This window comes from Vulpes vulpes, chromosome 10 (assembly GCF_048418805.1).
Source record: "Vulpes vulpes isolate BD-2025 chromosome 10, VulVul3, whole genome shotgun sequence".
In the NCBI taxonomy this organism is placed as follows: Eukaryota; Metazoa; Chordata; class Mammalia; order Carnivora; family Canidae; genus Vulpes; species Vulpes vulpes.
The window spans coordinates 57136454-57153715 of record NC_132789.1 but is presented as its reverse complement, the minus strand read 5'-3'; the positions used below and the strand labels follow the sequence as shown (position 1 = coordinate 57153715).

At 34.8% G+C, this 17262-nt stretch overlaps 1 protein-coding gene and 1 pseudogene across 9 annotated transcripts in view; one reads left to right on the top strand and one right to left on the bottom strand.

The window, feature by feature from the left end:
• Positions 1–17262, top strand: part of OSBPL8 (oxysterol binding protein like 8) — a 145995-nt gene that overhangs the window by 71077 nt on the left and 57656 nt on the right. For 7 of the 9 annotated variants that reach the window (XM_072724426.1, XM_072724419.1, XM_072724425.1 and 4 more), the window contains one exon: positions 561–698. In XM_072724426.1, the coding sequence (XP_072580527.1) occupies positions 608–698 (91 nt within the window). In that variant the 5' untranslated portion in view covers positions 561–607. The remainder of the gene's footprint in view (positions 1–560; positions 699–17262) is intronic. The other 2 variants (XM_072724420.1, XM_072724422.1) reach the window with 1 other exon arrangement.
• LOC112914870 (ras-related protein Rab-5A pseudogene) lies at positions 15625–16238 on the bottom strand (annotated as a pseudogene).

Below are 17262 nucleotides of genomic sequence, written 5' to 3'. Positions count from 1 at the left end.
CTATCACTTATTAGGCAAGACAGTCTCTGAATGAACGTCAAGTTTTCCTATCTCTAAAACAGAAATTATACCTACTTTTCATGAAAATTAGAAATTAGAGTAGAAATTTTAGTGAATGTAAATATTTTATACTGCTACTAATTTTTTCTGATATCTAATGAAGGTTGGCTACCTTCAGATGTTTATTGACCATTTGTATTTCTTTTATGAAATGACTTGTCTCTTACTGCTTTATTGGCAAATATAAAGAGTTAATAGCACAATGAAAAGTTCATAGTAACCTTGGAGTACCTTTCACTATCAGTTGACTATGTATTTTCATTTTTATAATGTCTTTATTTTGTGTAATTTGACTCATGCATACCTGTCAGTTTCTCTTGGATTGATGGCAAACTACAATTAAAAGAAAACAAATCAATTGTGCAAATTTATTAAAGTACAGACTTGGTAAAATGAATATAACTATTGAGGTTATTTCAATCATTATTCTATGTTATTAACTATGCCATTATGTAAATCCATAACATAAATACTAATTCTTTTTTCCTTCTTTCCTTGAGCTGTGGTAGCAAACAGTGACGAATCTCAACTTCTGACACCAGGAAAGATGAGTCAGCGCCAAGGGAAAGAAACTTATCCAACGCCAACCAAAGATTTGTATCAGCCATCTTTTAGTCCAGCAAGTCCTCATAGTCAGGGTAAGAAATGGTGCTTTTCGTTTTGTTTTTAAGGAAAGAATGACATTCTAGGTCTATTATAACTTTTTTCTTTGTAACCGTTTCGTTTTATAGAGGTTCTTTGTTTTGGTCATCTATTATACTCTTGAAATGAGTTTATGTTCTTTTAGAGTCCTTTTAATTCCTCTTATATTCCCCAGTGTACTTGATTAGTTACACTTTTCTTCTAATTGAGTGATTCTCAAACTTTGTGGTTTCAACTCTTTACACTGTTAAAAATTATTGAAGACCTCAGAGAACTTTAACGTTGGTTAACCTATTGATATTTATTGCAAATTACAATGAAGAAATTTTTTAAATGTTTATGATTCATTTAAAATTATAATAAACCACCACAGGTTAATATGAATAACACTTTTATTTAAAAAAAAAAGCTATGTTCCTCCTTCCCTTTCCCTCAAAAAAAAAAAAATTGAGTGAGAAGAGTGATATTCTTTTCCCTCGTGGTCTCTTAGATTTGGAACCTTGGACATTTTGGGCTAGATAATTCTTGGTTGTGTGGGGCTGTCACGTGCATTGTAGGATATTTAGCAGCATCTTTGGCCTCTACCCACTAGATGATAATAGCATTTTCTCCAGTTGTATGCAACCAGAAATAGCTCTAGACTTTGCCAAATGTCCCTTGAAGGACAAAATTGTCTTTGGTTGAGAACCACTATCATACCATTTTTGCAATCTCTTTGATATCTAACGTAAGAAGACACCTGCATTTTCATATCTGCTTCTGCAGGTAATCTGTTATGATGTGATGATTTGATTGAAGTATATGTATAAAATCTGGCCTCACATATATATGTAGTCAGAAAAGGGAGGATTACTTTAATAGCTTTATATATAATTGCAGATAGTCTTCAATATTACACCAAAATTTGACAAGTGGTAGTTTCTTAAATATTGGTTGCAAAATGGAATCTGAAACATATCCGTAATCTTTTCATACTCTTTTAAGTTAAAGCCCATTGATCTGTCTTGAACTTTGAATGACTTTTAACTCATGCATGATTTTTTATCATCATGCCTTAGTTATTTGGGAAATAGTTGCTTACGATTCAGATCTACTAAGTGTTGACACGTTTTAAAATACAATACAAAAAAATGATACAAAGATGTGCTGTATGCATATTTCTCATCTTGTCATACAGAATATTAAAACCATGTGTACTCAAGGTTTAAGATTAATAATTTTTACTGCTTCATCAAGAACATCTGTAAGTGATACTGGCCTTTTACTGTAAGTACATGGCAGTGAAGAAACCAGTGACTACTACTACAGTTTGGTGCCTCTGCCTTTATTTGTGCTAAGGTGCCGGCAGCTTTACCCAACATTGCTTTTGTACCATGATTGCAAATGTCAGCACGATGAAAATATATTATGGAACATTTTGACCTTGCAGACTTTCTAAAAGAATCTTGGGGACTCCCAGGGATTATAGATCTCACTTCCTAATTCATAATTGATAAATTTTGTGTATTGAATTCTGCTTCTTAGTAAAATGTATTTACTCAGATGCTTTAAAACTCTTGTAGTACTACAATAGCTATGGTGGAAAGACTTCTGCTTTTAAAACTGAACACTTTAAATTTGGTGTTTGAAAGCTATCATACACTTATGTGTCTGTTTTTATGCTAATACCATACTATTTTGATTACTATAGCTCTGTCTTATAGTTTGAAACCAGGGAGCATGATGCCTTCAGCTTTGTTCTTCTTTTTCGGGATATTTTGATTATTTGCAGTCTTTTGTGATTCTGTACAAATTTTAGAATTTTTTGTTTTATTTCTGTGAAAAATACCATTGGGATTTTTAAATAAAGGTTTTATTTATTTATTAGAGAGAGAGAGAGAGCACACATGTGAACGAGGGGTGGAGAGGAGCAGAGGGGGAGGCAGAGAGAGGGTGAAAGAGTGCCAGGCAGGCTCCATGCTCAGTGGAAGTTACTAATATTTTATAAAATGTAATTTACAGTCTTAACTATCACCAAATCTCTGTATAATTAGGTTTTGGTGTTGTGACTTTATGAATTATTCTTTGAAAATAGGCTTTAGTTATTTGTTTTTAATGAGTATTGATAAATTAGTAAGTTACATTATCATTTTCTACTTTATTTCAGTAGAAAATGTTTTTCTAGTCAAGTGTTGTTGGAAAATTTTTATTTACCATTGTTGGAACTGGAAAAACTTTATATAAAAACATAAAAATAATTACTATTAATAATTACTAATTAACATCTATTGCTTATTTGTTAAATATATTTTGGTAAGTTAGCATTTTTGTTGCCAGGATGCTTTTTTGAAGCTTGAAAGTGGATTTATGGTACACATTGATATAAATAACCTTCATTAAGATAAAATTCTGAAAGGATGTAGCTTATGTGGTTTTTCCATTCTGTGCACCACAATTTTGGCTATAATAGATTCAGATAATTCCTGTATCTGTGTACTAGAATAGTTAGAGGAATTTTTTAACTTGGAACTTAATGAAGCAAGGAAAAGGTTACTAATAATTAAAACTACCCTTATTTATATCTATCATGAACTTTTTCAGGCAAACAGAATTTGAGAGAATAGTACAATGAACACTAATATACCCATTCAATAGATTTAAGAAATTATTAACTTTTTTCTTCTCTTTGTTTCATTTATTTGGGGGTGAGGCTTGGAACATTTCAAATTGTAGACCTCATGATATTGTACCCCAAAATACTTAATGCAATTAAGAACAATTTCTTACATAACCATTAAAACTTTTGTTACATTTAACAGAATTATTGATAATTGCTTAATATAGGCTTATACCTAGTCCATATTCAAATTTCCCCAATTGTTCCACATCTTTTTACAGTAGGCTTATTAAAGCAAGGATCTAAGAAAGGTTTATAGATTGTATTTGGTTGTTAGGTCATTATATTTCCTTTAATCCCAAGAGTCTCTTTGTTTACTTTAATTTTCTCTTGTTGCTTTTAACTTTTTTATAAAACTGGATCAGTGTCCCTATAGAACGTTTGACCTTTTATGCTTGATCACCTTCTTGCAGGATTGTTTAATTTGTTCTATCTTTTATATATATTCTATAAACTGCAAGTTATTATTATTATTTTTTAAACTGCAAGTTAAATGCAACATTGATTATATTCAGGTTGAACATTTATCATGAGATTATTTTATTGGAGATGTATAATATAGGGGAATGTATGCTGCATCATATGAGGATTCACTTTATGTTTGATTGTCCCACTGTTAGTGACCTAAGATTAATCAGTAGGGGGATGCCTGGGTGGCTCAGTGGTTGAGCATCTGCCTTTGGCTCAGGGTGTGATCCAGAGTCCTGGGATCGAGTCCCACATCAGGCTCCCCTTGCTTCTCCCTCTGCCTGTGTCTCTGCTTCTCTCTCAGTGTCTCTCATGAATAAATAAAATCTTTAAAAAAATAAAAAGATTAATCAGTAGGTTTAGGTGATGACAGCGATCCTCTTCATTGAAAGTTACATCCTTTTTTATCCTTATGACTTGAAAGTAAAATAGATATAGTTGGAACCTGGTAAATAGTCTTTAACCCCCCTCAACGTTTTCCTTATAGGTGTAAGCACCCTTTGATGATCATTTAATCAGTTAAAATATTAGGGGTTGAAAAATGATAATTTTCTAATATGTCATTCTTTTTACATTTGTTACTAAAATTTTTCTGAAAAGAGATCTTAATTGTCATAGAGTTACTCGGTAAACATGGAAATATAGTTCCTATAGGAAAGGCAAGATAAATGGTTGTTTCCTCCTGAGATCCCAAGAGATGATGTAAAATCTGCTTCCAGTGGTGACACATAAATTTTTTTATTCTTTAAAATTTTTTTAATATTATAAAGAACTCATATGTTTTAATATATTCATTAAATTTCAATCATTGATAAAATGAAGATATAATAATAATACCTACCACATAAGATTTTTATAGGGCTTAAAATGTTAATTCATATAAAAAGGTTAGAACATAGCTTAGTAAATAATAACTACTCATGATAGCTGATTAATAAGTAATTATTACTATTAATATTTTTTTAAATAAATGATTCTGTTTGGGTTGAAAACTTGTATTTCAAGGTGCTGCATATTTCAGCACCTTACAGAGGCTAATTTAGAAATTCTTTTAGCATGGATTGCCCATGTAAACCTCCAATTTTTGCATTTAAAGCATCTGCAATGTCAGTTCTATCCTGATTTGCACCCAGATGTTCCTGCATAAGTTATGGGCAAATTAATATTTGTAGAGTAAATTACATATTAAATGTTTTTATTTATTAAAATCAACCTATTGGCTTTGTGTAATGCAAAACATCTCCCTCTGGTTTACCTACTGAAATTCTATATCATAGTTTCCAGGTGTCAGATTTGTTTAAGATATATCAATTAACTTTTTAAAAAAGATTTATTTATTTACTTATTAGAGAGAGAGTGCATACAAGTTGGAGGAAGGGCAGAGAGAGAGAGAGGGGGAGAGAGAGAGAGAGACTCAAGTAGGCTGCCTGCTGAGCAAGGAGCCCCAGACAGGGCTCCATCTCACGACCCTGAGATCATGACCCATGCTGAAACTAGGAGTCAGATGCTCAACAGACTGAGCCACCCACGTGCCCCTCTATCCATTAACTCTTGATTACGTTGAAGATAAACTGCCAGAGAAGATTAACAAATGTCCCATAAGCCTCTTTGAATTGTCTACCATGTCTCAAGTACTCTTGCTTATTATTAACAGCTTCTGAATGGAAAGAGTTAGAATTCCAAAACTTACAGTAATAATGACTAACATTTAATGCTCCTTATGTCCTTTAGTGCTTTTGACATGCATTAGTTCTTGCAAGAACTAATGGAATTCTTACAAGAACCTTATGGTGTATAAAATCATTCTCCCTGTTTCACAAATGAGGAAACCGAGCAATTGGCAAGGGTAATTTCCTTGCCCTAGTTCGCACAATTAATATGTGATAGAGTTAGAATTTGAACCTAGATATGATTCCAGAGCTTGTTTATTTTTTTTTAAGTTTCAATGAATTAGTTATTAGTTTTTTTGAGGCTCAAATTTTCTAAACTTTTAACATGGGCTCCTGTGTCTTTTAGAACCCCATTATGTGTAGAATGCTTTCTGTGGAGATTTTTATTTTTATTTTTTGTAATACGTAACATTGCAGTTGTGGAGTCATGGTATGAATGTATGCTTTACTTTATAAGAAATTGGCCAAACTAGTTCCAAAGTAGTTGTACCATTTTATGTTTCTGTTAGCAGTCTACGAGCATTTCAGTTGAACATTTATATTCTCAATCTTTTTTATTTAGCCATTCTAGTGGGTGTGTAGTGGTATCACATTGTGGTTTTAATTTGTATTTCTCTTATAACCAGTGATGTGCATCTTTTCAGATACTCATTGGTCACTGGTATATTTGAAGTGTAAGTTCAGAGTTTTTACCCGTTTAAACAACTGGTCTGTTTATCTTATTGAGTTTTAAGAGTCCTTTGTGTATTTCTATATCATGCTTTGCTAGTTATGTGTATTGTACTTGCTTCAAGTTTTGACATACTTTTTCATTGTACAAATGATTTCTTTCAAAGAGTAGAAGTTTTTAATCTTGATGAAACCCAGTTTATCATTTATTACCCTATGTTTCAAGCTTTTTTCCTCCCTCTCTACTAAAGAAATCTTTGTGTACTCTAAAGTTGCAAAGGACATTTTCTGTGATTTCTTCTAGCAGTGTTAACAACCGTAAGGCTCTGATCTCTATTTTCATTCTTTCTATTACCATCTTAAGTCAGGTCCTTATCATTTCATACCTGTTGCATAGTACCACACCCGCCTAATTCTATTAGGACCTTGCCTCCAGTATATCAGGCTCATCTTTTTCTTCTCTTTTTTAGAAATTTATTTATTTTAGAGAGAAAGAGTGCTCGTGCATATGCCAGTGGTGGGAGGGGCAGAGGGAGAAAATCTTCAAGCAGACTCCCCATTTAACCAGGAGCCTGATGCAGGGCTCAATCCCATGATCCATGAGATCATGACCTGAGCCAAAACCAAAAGTGGGGTGTTTAACTGACTGAGCCATCCTCAGATTCATCTTTGTTAACAAAGCAACCAAACAGAAAATGATTGTTTATGTGTTAAGGTGAGATTATTATGAGAATGAGGTTTTAATAGATGTATATAGGCAGAGAGTACATAGATTCTCTGAAGTAGGTCTCTGAGGGAAATAATATGAATAAAGAGAAATAGAAAATTATAAATGAAAATACAGATTTTAATCATTCAAGCTTGTAACCAAAAAATTCACCGGATGCCTGCATTTCAGTCGCTCCCATTTTCAAAAAGTTGACAGTTGACTATTGCCTTAAGCAGTGGCTCCTGAATCTGGCTGTCTTGAGAATCACTTGGGAGCTTTGCTTAGATACATATTTCTACTTCAGCCTTTTAAAATCTCTAAGAGTTTTTTCCCTCTAGGGCAAGACCATGTATTTATAAAGCTCTCCAAGAGTCTCTGCTGTAGTAACGTTTGGACATAAATTCCAGGTTCTGTAATCTGTTAGGACTTTTAGTTTATCTAATTTTACTGTACCTTTCCAATTTCATTTTGTGTTTCCCCTTGTTATGTCAGCAAGATGGCTTTCTTCACTGTTCCTCAGCTTGACTATGCTTTTATTTATCCTGGTCCTCCATTAAAGAATGTCACCTTCCTTGCTTTCACTTATCTGAATACTTCTAAAATCCAAGAGTACCATTAGTAAAAAAAAGGAGTTCAAAGTAAAGATCAGACTAAGAGTGCTTCTGTAAGATTTTATGTTGAGACTTCAGAAGGACTTAAGACAATGTCTCTTGGAGCCTTTCAACCAAAGGGGCTTAAAGAATCTTACAGTTGTATCTTTTAGAATGTTTTAGCTAGCCAAAAGAGCTTCTAAGGCTCTTAAGTCTGCTGTCCTACAGTGCCATGATATAGCCTAAAGTAGTGAATGATCTATCTCAAAGAAATTTTTGGTTGCGGCGTCTGTTTCATTGAGTCAATTCTAATAAAATTAATAAGAAACTCACAAAGGTTTCACAAGAATAGTGCTAAGCACCACCAGCTTAGATGGAAAATGATAGACAAAGTTCAACTGAGTAGAGCCTTTATGTGTGAGGGGAATCTGAACCTTGTGTGGGCATGAAGTAGACAGAGAAAGCTCCACCATTGCAAATATGGACCATTTCTTCTGAAATAGGAAGACTGACTCAGAGAATGGAGCCAGGAGCACAGAGGGCAAAGTCAAGATCCCCAAAAGACTATTTTCAAAGAACATGACTGTGTTCTAATCGAACTATTGATGACATGTGCCCAGCAGATTTCACAATTGCTATGACACTGTAATGCCTTCAGTGTAACTCATTATCTTCTGCATCTTTTGAACTCCAGTGTCCATTGCAGTCCTATCCCTGGCTTACTGCAGTGGGGAGAATAAGTTATCTTTTGAGGTGATAGCGTTTTGGTTTAAGAGGAGCTGTATCTGAGGAGCTGTATGTGAGGAACTAAACCCAAGGAGTACCATTTGCGCTTGAACCTGATATAAATAACTGGATTCTGGCCTTACAGCCAGTGCTATAATAGGATGACATTTTGGTTAGGGGAGACAATGAGTGTATTTTACATGTGGAAGGAATGTGAATTAGGTATATTTCATTTCAGAGATGACTGCAGTAATGTCTTTCATCAAGAAATGAAGTTTACTCTCACTCTACCCCTACCCCTATTCAATCTAGGATGGCCATGTGACTGCTGTGACCAATATGACAGAAGTGACATTCTAGGACTTTGGAGACCAGACGTTAAAAAGACTGGTTGCTTCTGCTTTTGCATATTAGAGGAAGCCAGCTTCTTTGTAAGAAGTCTCACTATCCAGATACTACCATGCTGTGTGAAAGCCCAAACTGGCTAGCCTCCACTTGTAGTCATCCCAACTGAAGGATCAGATATATGAGTGAGGAAGCCATATTTGGGTGTTCTAGCAGATTCTCTATGAATCATAGAGGAACCCTCCTTCCCCCGGCAACTTGCATAAATCTCAGAATGAAGAGCAAATAATTTAGTGTTTTAAACCCCTAAGTTTTGAGTAGTTTAAGGTACAACAGTAGATAACTATAATAGTAGGCAACACAAAGTGATTAGAATTACATTTATAAATTTGGAAGAATATAATATGTATGAGAAGATTCATTACCAGACTGAACTGTTAAGGTGAGGCGAATACAGTCTGGATGAGAGGGACAGTGGTGGGAATTAAAAAAAAAAAATTTATGGGGTGACAGTCGAAAGAGTAAAGAAAGAATCAGCAATGACTCCTAGATATTTTGCTTGGGAAACTAGTTTAAAAGTTTATAACAAGGTAGGGAACTATGGAGGAAAACCAAGTTTGGTGGAGAGATGCTGGGAACTCCAATTTTGGACATGGTGAGATTGAAGTATGTTAGTTAGAGCTATCCATGTGGCATGTTACAAAGGAAATTGGCTGTATGAGTTTGGATTTTAGTAGACACTTCTGCCCTGGAAATGTAAATTTAGAAGTCATCAGCATAAACAGAGTAATGAAAACATTTGAGACAGTCATGTATATCAGTTTAGAGATTCCCAGACAATATTGTTTTTTAAATGAAGTAGAACAGAATCAAAAGATCAGAGCTTATCTGATCTGTGAAAGTTTTATCTGATACTCATGTGTTCTTACACACACATTTGATATAAAATATATCTCTTGCTGTGAGTTGTAAAAAGTTTAGGAAGAATTGAAGTTTGAAAAAAGTAGTTGGAGGGGCACCTAGGTGGCTCAGTCGTTGAGTGTCTGCCTTTGGCTCAGGTCGTGATCCCTGGGTCCTGGGATCGAGCTACATCAGGCCCCTCCCTGCAGGGAATCTACTTGGGTCTCTGCCTCTCTGTATATAAATAAAATCTTAAAAAAAAAAAAAAGTAGTTGGAATACCATCCTAAAAAATGTCAATATTTAAGGATCTGATGGAGAAAGTATTGGTAGAAGAGTGTTAAATCCCAGAAGAGGGGATCTCTGGGTGGCTCAGCAGTTTGGCGCATGCCTTTGGCCCAGGGCGTGATCCTGGAGTCCCGGGATAGAGTCCCGCATCGGGCTCCCGGCATGGAGCCTGCTTCTCTCTCTGCCTGTGTCTCTGCCTCTCTCTCTCCCTCTCTATTATGAATAAATAAATAAAATATTAAAAAAAATAAATCCCAGAAGAATGAAACAGATGATTTTTTAAAAAAAGATTTGTTTATTCATGAGAGACACACAGAGAGAGGCAGAGACATAGGCAGAGGGATCCCGGGATCACGCTCTGAGCCCAAGGTAGATGCTCAACCACTGAGCCATCCAGGCGTCTCGAAATAGATGGTTTTATGAAGGAAGGAGAGTGCCCTGTAGTTTTACAGATAGCTCCAAAGTCAAATCAGTTAAGACAACTGAAAAATTATCCATCAACAAGATACCGTTGCTAGCTTTTGTGAGATCAGTTTTGGGAACAGTAGTGAAGGCAGAAGCTGAAAGCAATAAAATTTAGTAAGGAAGATAAGGAATTAGAGACAGCTAAAATAACAGACTCTTTCAGGAATTGTGCCCTTGAAGGGAAGGGAAGTGTATGGTAGCTAGAGAAAGACATGGGATAAAAAAGAGATTTAAGAAAGGAGATATTTGAGCATGTCCAAATTTTGACAGGACAAAGTCAGTAGAGAGAAATATAAACGTGTGTGAGAAAGATGAGGGAATTAATAGGGTAGGTCTCTGAAGAGGCAGCAGGGATAGGATCTAGCATGCAGATGAAGGGATTGACAGGACTAGGAATACAGCTGGAAAGTGGAGGAATAATGATAATGGGAGTGCCAAGTAGCATTCAGCCCTCAGTTGAGGTTGATGTTAATCTGCCTTAGTATGAGATTTTCTTCTGTAAAGTTAGGCTTTACTGGATATGTGCAGTAAAAGTAATCATGGCAGAGTAGGTGTGGGATGCTGGCATGGGAGTGGAAGGAAGTTTAATGGATGGGTTTGGTGAATTGCTCTGTTGGAGGATGTGGGATCTGTAGGAGAAAATGTCCAAATTAGTGGACACCTTAGAGGCATTGTATAAGTAAGTGGTTATGGGGCTGAGGAAAGCGTTCTCCAACAGATGAATACTAAATAAAATAATTCAGGTTAATATATAAAGGAAGAAAGGTGTAGAGAGAGTAAATGTCATTGTCAGTGAACTCCTTGTGACAGCATGTCCTTTCGTTTTTAATATTCATCTATTCCTAGCACACATGGTACTTGGAACATAGTAGGTACTTTTGTGTTGAATAAGTGCATGAACGTCTTTACTCAGCACCTTTTATGTGCTAGTCCTTGCCCTTGTGCAGCTTTAGTCTCATTTTTTAATGAATAGATACACATTTGGGGGTGATATTCACCTACTAAAACCTGTACATGAGTATGACACGAACCTCACATATAATATTGTTCCTGTGTTTGCTAAAGAGAGAGTCCTACAAGAGTGGAAGACCATGTATCAGGAAAAAATGGTATTTATATTGATCCTATGTGCTAGACTCATGCAGATAGCTACCTTTTACCAAGAGCTCGCCAAGTTAGGCTAATATGCTATAAGTTGTATGTGGAAAATTAGCTTGAGCTGTTGAAACAATCACGTAAGACAGGCACAGTTACTATGTCAGTTTTACAAGTGAGAAACCTAAGGATTATGGACGTTAAGAAATTTGTTCAAATTTGCTAAATCAGTAAATGTCAGAGGCAGTTTTGAGTCTCAGGACTGTCAAAACCCATAGTCTTACTACACTCTACTGAGAGTGAATTGTAGTGCCACCTATTTTCTTTTTGTTTTATACATGCTGTTGTGTTAGAAGTTGATTTTGCTAGTGCTTTAGGATGGCAAAGATTATTCCTGTTTTCTAGTGGAGTCTCTCCTTCATGTAAATTGATTCATACCAATTCAGTGTAGGTCATTATCCCTTAAAAACAGTTGTTAAGTCTATTTTTTTGCAGTGTGGTTTCTTTCCATTGTTTTAGGATTTTCTTTTCCTTTTTTGAAGGAACTAGGGAGACTGAGTCTCCTCACTGAAGCCCACACACATCAAGGTAGTCTTTTAATTATTTATATGTTTAGATTATGGAAATCAATCAGATTATTCCAGACATTATTTATGTGTCAGATTTTTTACCTTATTCAAAGGTAAGTATAGTATACCAGTTTACTTAAAAATACTTTTAATTTTAGTATGATTACAGTCTCTTAAATAGGATGGTATTTGTTTTATGCTGACTTTTTTGACCTTTTACATATTTTAGTTATTTATCGAGAAAGACGTTCATATTATTTAGGCTTGTTGTCTCCCTTTCCCTGCTCTACTTTTGAATAAGGACAGCTCTAATGGAACCTAGAGACTAAATTAAAGCTCATCACATGGATAGATACTGTGTTCTCACTACATGACATTTGAGATTATTATTAAAGCTTGATGAGTTACTGTAGCTATCCTTTCATTCTTTGATCATACAAAGCTATTTTGCATGCTTTCAGTCTTACAAAACCATTTTTCATTCATAGTGCTTTTTAAGAGAATATAAAATGTTGCTTTGCCAAAACTTAAAAGAGTCTGTTTCAAACTAATCTTTAAATGTTTAAAATTTTAAAATGTTTAAACTGGAAGTTACCTACTTTAATCAGTTACCTACTTAACCAGTTTTATCAAAATAAATTTAGACCATGCTTGCTTTATCTAGACTTAAATTAAAATGTATATGCTTAGTATTGTGTTTCTCTTATCCTTTAGCAAATTCTCTTAACCCCTGCCAAGTCCTTTCACTTGAATGCCCTGGTAGCATTTGTAGCATTACACATGACATGATGTATCTATATCTACAACTTAATAGAAAACTTCAAAGTAAAGGGGGATTTTCTTTGCAGAGTTTACTAATGTGAGTTTACTGGTATAAAAATGTTGTACCAGATTCCCCAGGGTGAATTTTAGACATCGCTGGTATAAATCTCAGGTGACACCTTCATTATAAAGTGGTTTCTAGGCAAAAGGAGACCAATAAGTCAGTTTCCTCCATGAACCGAAGCAATTCTTCCTTCCTTGGTAAGATATTACTAGGATCAATTATTGAATATTTATGAGACTATGCACATATAACAAATGTGTCTTGAATATATGTGTTTTATTTCATGAAAATTGTTTTACCTGAAAGAGTACTTGAATTTATCCCCACTACCTTTAATTTTTTTTTTCTCCTAAATGCTGTGCTTTGGTTTATAGCCATAGGTTGTTTTAATTACAGATAGTATACATTGGAGGTTATGTTACTTTTCTTCTGAGTTACTGAATCCTCACTGTTAGATTTTTAAAGTTATTTAAGACATAATTGTTTTCTGTTTGAAATTCTTGATGTTTGGATAATTGCTGCTTAGAGAGGCATGAAAGTATCCATTAAATAATGAAAAAGATATAATATTTGGCATATTAAAAAATGAGAATGAAATAGTTTTCTAAATCTCTTGTGAAATGTTGCAGTATCTATGTTTTTCAAATATTCCTCTGCTCCTGTAGGGTAAACTGAAATACTTTGAAAATATTTATTGAAAAGTGAGAAGGAATAATTTAGCTCTATTTTAAATATATTTACCAAGTTGAGAGGATTCCATCTTATTTTTGCCAGGCCTTATTAATTGCTTCTCATCAAAGCAATTAAACATTCAAAACATTAAGAATGTTCATCTTACTACAGGACACTTTTTTCCCTATAAAAATGTTTTGTGTGCATATATCTAATTTAAAAATATGTATGTGTGTGTACATCTACATATTAAGGTGTGTGTGTGTGTGTGTGTTAAGATAACATTAAAGGACTATCATGTACTACTAGCACTAGTTCCTCAGCTCTTTTCTATTGAGATTTACTCCCATTTGTTTCCAAAGTCTGGCAGGTTGAGATCCCTTCTTAGCAAGACTGGTAAAATAGTTTCACCTATAAAGTTAATTGCTACAATTTTCCTTTCCTTATTTGAGGCATGGAGATACCAGTTTTCTGTATTGTAAGTAAATACAAAGCAAGATAATAACAACTTAATTTGCCAATGTTTGCGTAATTTCTGAGAGAAGATAAACAATTTCATTTAAAAAATTGTGTTTTCCTTTTGGTTGTTCTAATTTTGAATATACATAAATTTTACTTAATAATGAAACAGTGAAGTTTAGCAAACACTTATTTTCCAGGTAAAAGAAGGATGTTTGTGACAGACAAATTCCCCCTGGAGAGTACAGGATTTTCTAAGAGTCTCCTCCACCAATCTGGCTTTTATTCTTTTTGATACAGGGTTCTGTACTAGAAAGCAAGAACAAACCAAAAATGATATTCTCAGTCCCAATTTGTGAAATTTAGGAACAGGAAGTAGGGAAGCATAAGGACATGAAAACATGTAAATGAATTTTATATATTACAGTTCCGGTAATATAGCACACTAGATATTCAGACAAAAACCTTCCTAGGAAGAACATCAAAATGATGGGTATGGTAGGGGTTTTTTGTTTTATATTTTTGTTTTTGTTTTTGCTTTCTATACCACTTTGTTCCAACCTGAGCACTTCAATATAAAATTAAACACTGGTGAACTGTTTTCCTTACTAATTCTGAATTGCTATAAATGTACAAGTTCTGCTAGCAGGATTTTAATTTTTTTTAAGTTTTAATTTTAGATTTTAGATTTAGATTTAGATTTAATCATCTCTAACTACATGATAGATTTCATATATGAAAATACCTAAAATAATCAGTGCAATATACTGAACTGATCAAAATAAAAGAAACTTTGGAAAACAACGCTGCAAGATTGTTACTGATACACTGCAGTACTTACTTATGTTACAAGTTACTGATACATTATTTATTATGGTTTAGCCATGTTGGAACAACTGAACTCCATCCTTTTAAAGAGAGAGAAAAAGGAAAAATTAGCTGTTTTAGTAACTGTACATTTTGTATACTTTCAAGCAACTCGTATTAAATATTACAGAAAAGTAATAAACATATATGGAGACTGCAGTGCAATATCTTATTTATAGTACCACTAAAGATCAAATTTATTTTTTTATTTTTATTTTTTGAAGATCAACTTTAAAATAATCAAGTTTGAATGTACATTGTTGTTAGTACCTTGACTATATTATGTCCAAAGAGAACGAAAGCCCATTCCCTGATCCAAACAACAAAACCTATGTAATAGCCAACAGTGATTAAACAGAAATCACAGACACCTGATTTGTTTCATTTCTGTTGAAGAACTCATATGTTTTTGAAGGGAACACTATTCGTTAAGTGCAACGCTTCAATAAGATAAGTTGCACTTATCAGTTTTCATATTCCTAAAACAAGATGAGGTTACATTTGACTTTTTTTTTTTACCCCACTACAAATACCAGGACTGGCTATAATTTCAGTGCCATTAATGTTTGCTTTTATCCACACCCTGAAGATGTAGGACTGTTTTCTTGTGGTTAATTTGTCAAAATGTGGAGTGTTCATCTTAAATATGCATACTAAGAGAAATCACCAGTATCTTGAATACTGTAACTAAGCATAAATATCTTTAGAGTATTCTAAAAAAGGAATGTTTTGAAAAGCCCAAATTAATAAATTCCAAATCTTTTTTGTAGAACTGGCTGGTTAACTGTGGGTTTACATCATCCCTGGTGGTGAGAAATGATTCCCCCTAACCATCCAAGGAAACAAGCATACATACACGCTCTCATTCCCCACTTCTGCTTCTGAAACATTAGTCATATGGTCACATGCATGTTATTAAAAATTAAGTTCAAAACACTGAAAATAATTCAATAGAAGAAATTGACTCTGTCATAAGTCTCTTCTTTTTGGAAGTCATACTGGGCTGGGTAAATGTTCTAGTTCAACTGTCATTAACATTTAGGAAGCAGAAGAATATTCCAGCAGGTTCAAACTAGAGGTTTAGTTATCACCACACTGATTCCTGGTTGCCTGTGTAGGTTCAGTAGATCTACTTTTCTTCCTCTGGCAGAATTTGCTCCTGGATTCTGTCGTCCATTCTTTGGCAACTTTTAGCTGTTGCCATGAATATTTCATTTACATTCATCAGTGTTTTAGCTGATGTCCCCATGAGTAATAAACTGTTGTCATCTACTTAGGACTGTGCTTCCTGGAAATCGGCAGCTCTTTTATTTGCAAGGTCAGCCTTGTTTCCTGATAAAGCCATTACAGTGTTAGGATCAGCTTGCCTTTTAAGTTCTTTAACCTATTTTTTGGCTCTGGCAAAGGATTCATCATTTGTGCTATTATCTATGACTGTGGCTTCTTTGCTCCTCTCTAGTACATTGGTATCTATCATTCTTGACCAGCTGCATCCCATATTTCAGACTTTATTGTAGCTTGGGGCCAGAATTCATACCATTTCTGTTTCAAAAACAGTAACATTCCTCAGTTTACTTTAAAATGATCTTGGGTCATTAGTATTCGGAGGTGTCTGGAAGAATCAACACAGTACTTGTTAGAGGAGAGGTTTGAGCACAGGCCTCTGAAAATTATTGATTTTTAGTTATGAGCTCATTTGTAAAACAAAACAAGATAGCATTATGTGTGCACCTGTTAAAATCCAAAATAGTGACAACACCGAATGCTGGCAGGGATGTGGAAAAATCAGTAAACACATGAAGTAGCAAGCCACCAGAGAGAATCTGCATAAATTACCTACCATCCAGACCACCATCTTCACCATTTGTAATTATAAATGCCAGAATGTGAGTTAATGGATTAAAGGCAATATATTTTTTTTAAGATTTTATTTATTTATTCATGAGAGACATGTAGAAAGAGAGGCAGAGACACAGGCAGAGGGAGAAGCAGGCTCCATGCAGGGAGCCTGATGCAGGACTCGATCCCAGCACTCCAGGATCACATCCTGAGCCGAAGGCAGATGCTCAACCACTGAGCCACTCACACGTTCCAGATTAAAGGCAATATTGTGTTGGGAACCTTTCAGAAGGCTGAAAGATGGGGTGTCTGGGTGGCTCAGTTGGTTAAGCACCTTACTCTCGATTTTGGCTCAGGTCATGATCTCAGGATCATAGAATTGAGCCCTGCATTGGCCTCCACACTCAGTACAGAGTCTGCTTGGGATTCTCTCTTCCTCTCCCTCTGCCCATCCCCCCATGCACATTCCTTCTTTCTTAATTAATAAATGAAGTCTTTTTTGGCAGCCCCGGTGGCAAGCAGTTTAGCGCCGCCTGCAGCCTGGAGTGTGATCCTGGAGACCTGGGATCAAATCCTGCGTCAGGCTCCCTCCATGGAGCCTGCTTCTCCTTCTGCCTGTGTCTCTGCCTCTCTCTCTCTGTCTCTCTCATGAATAAATAAATAAAATCTTTAAAAAAAATAAATGAAGTCTTTAAAAAAAAAGATAAAAGACAACTCTCCGATTAAGGAGGCTTCAAAATTCCCAAGC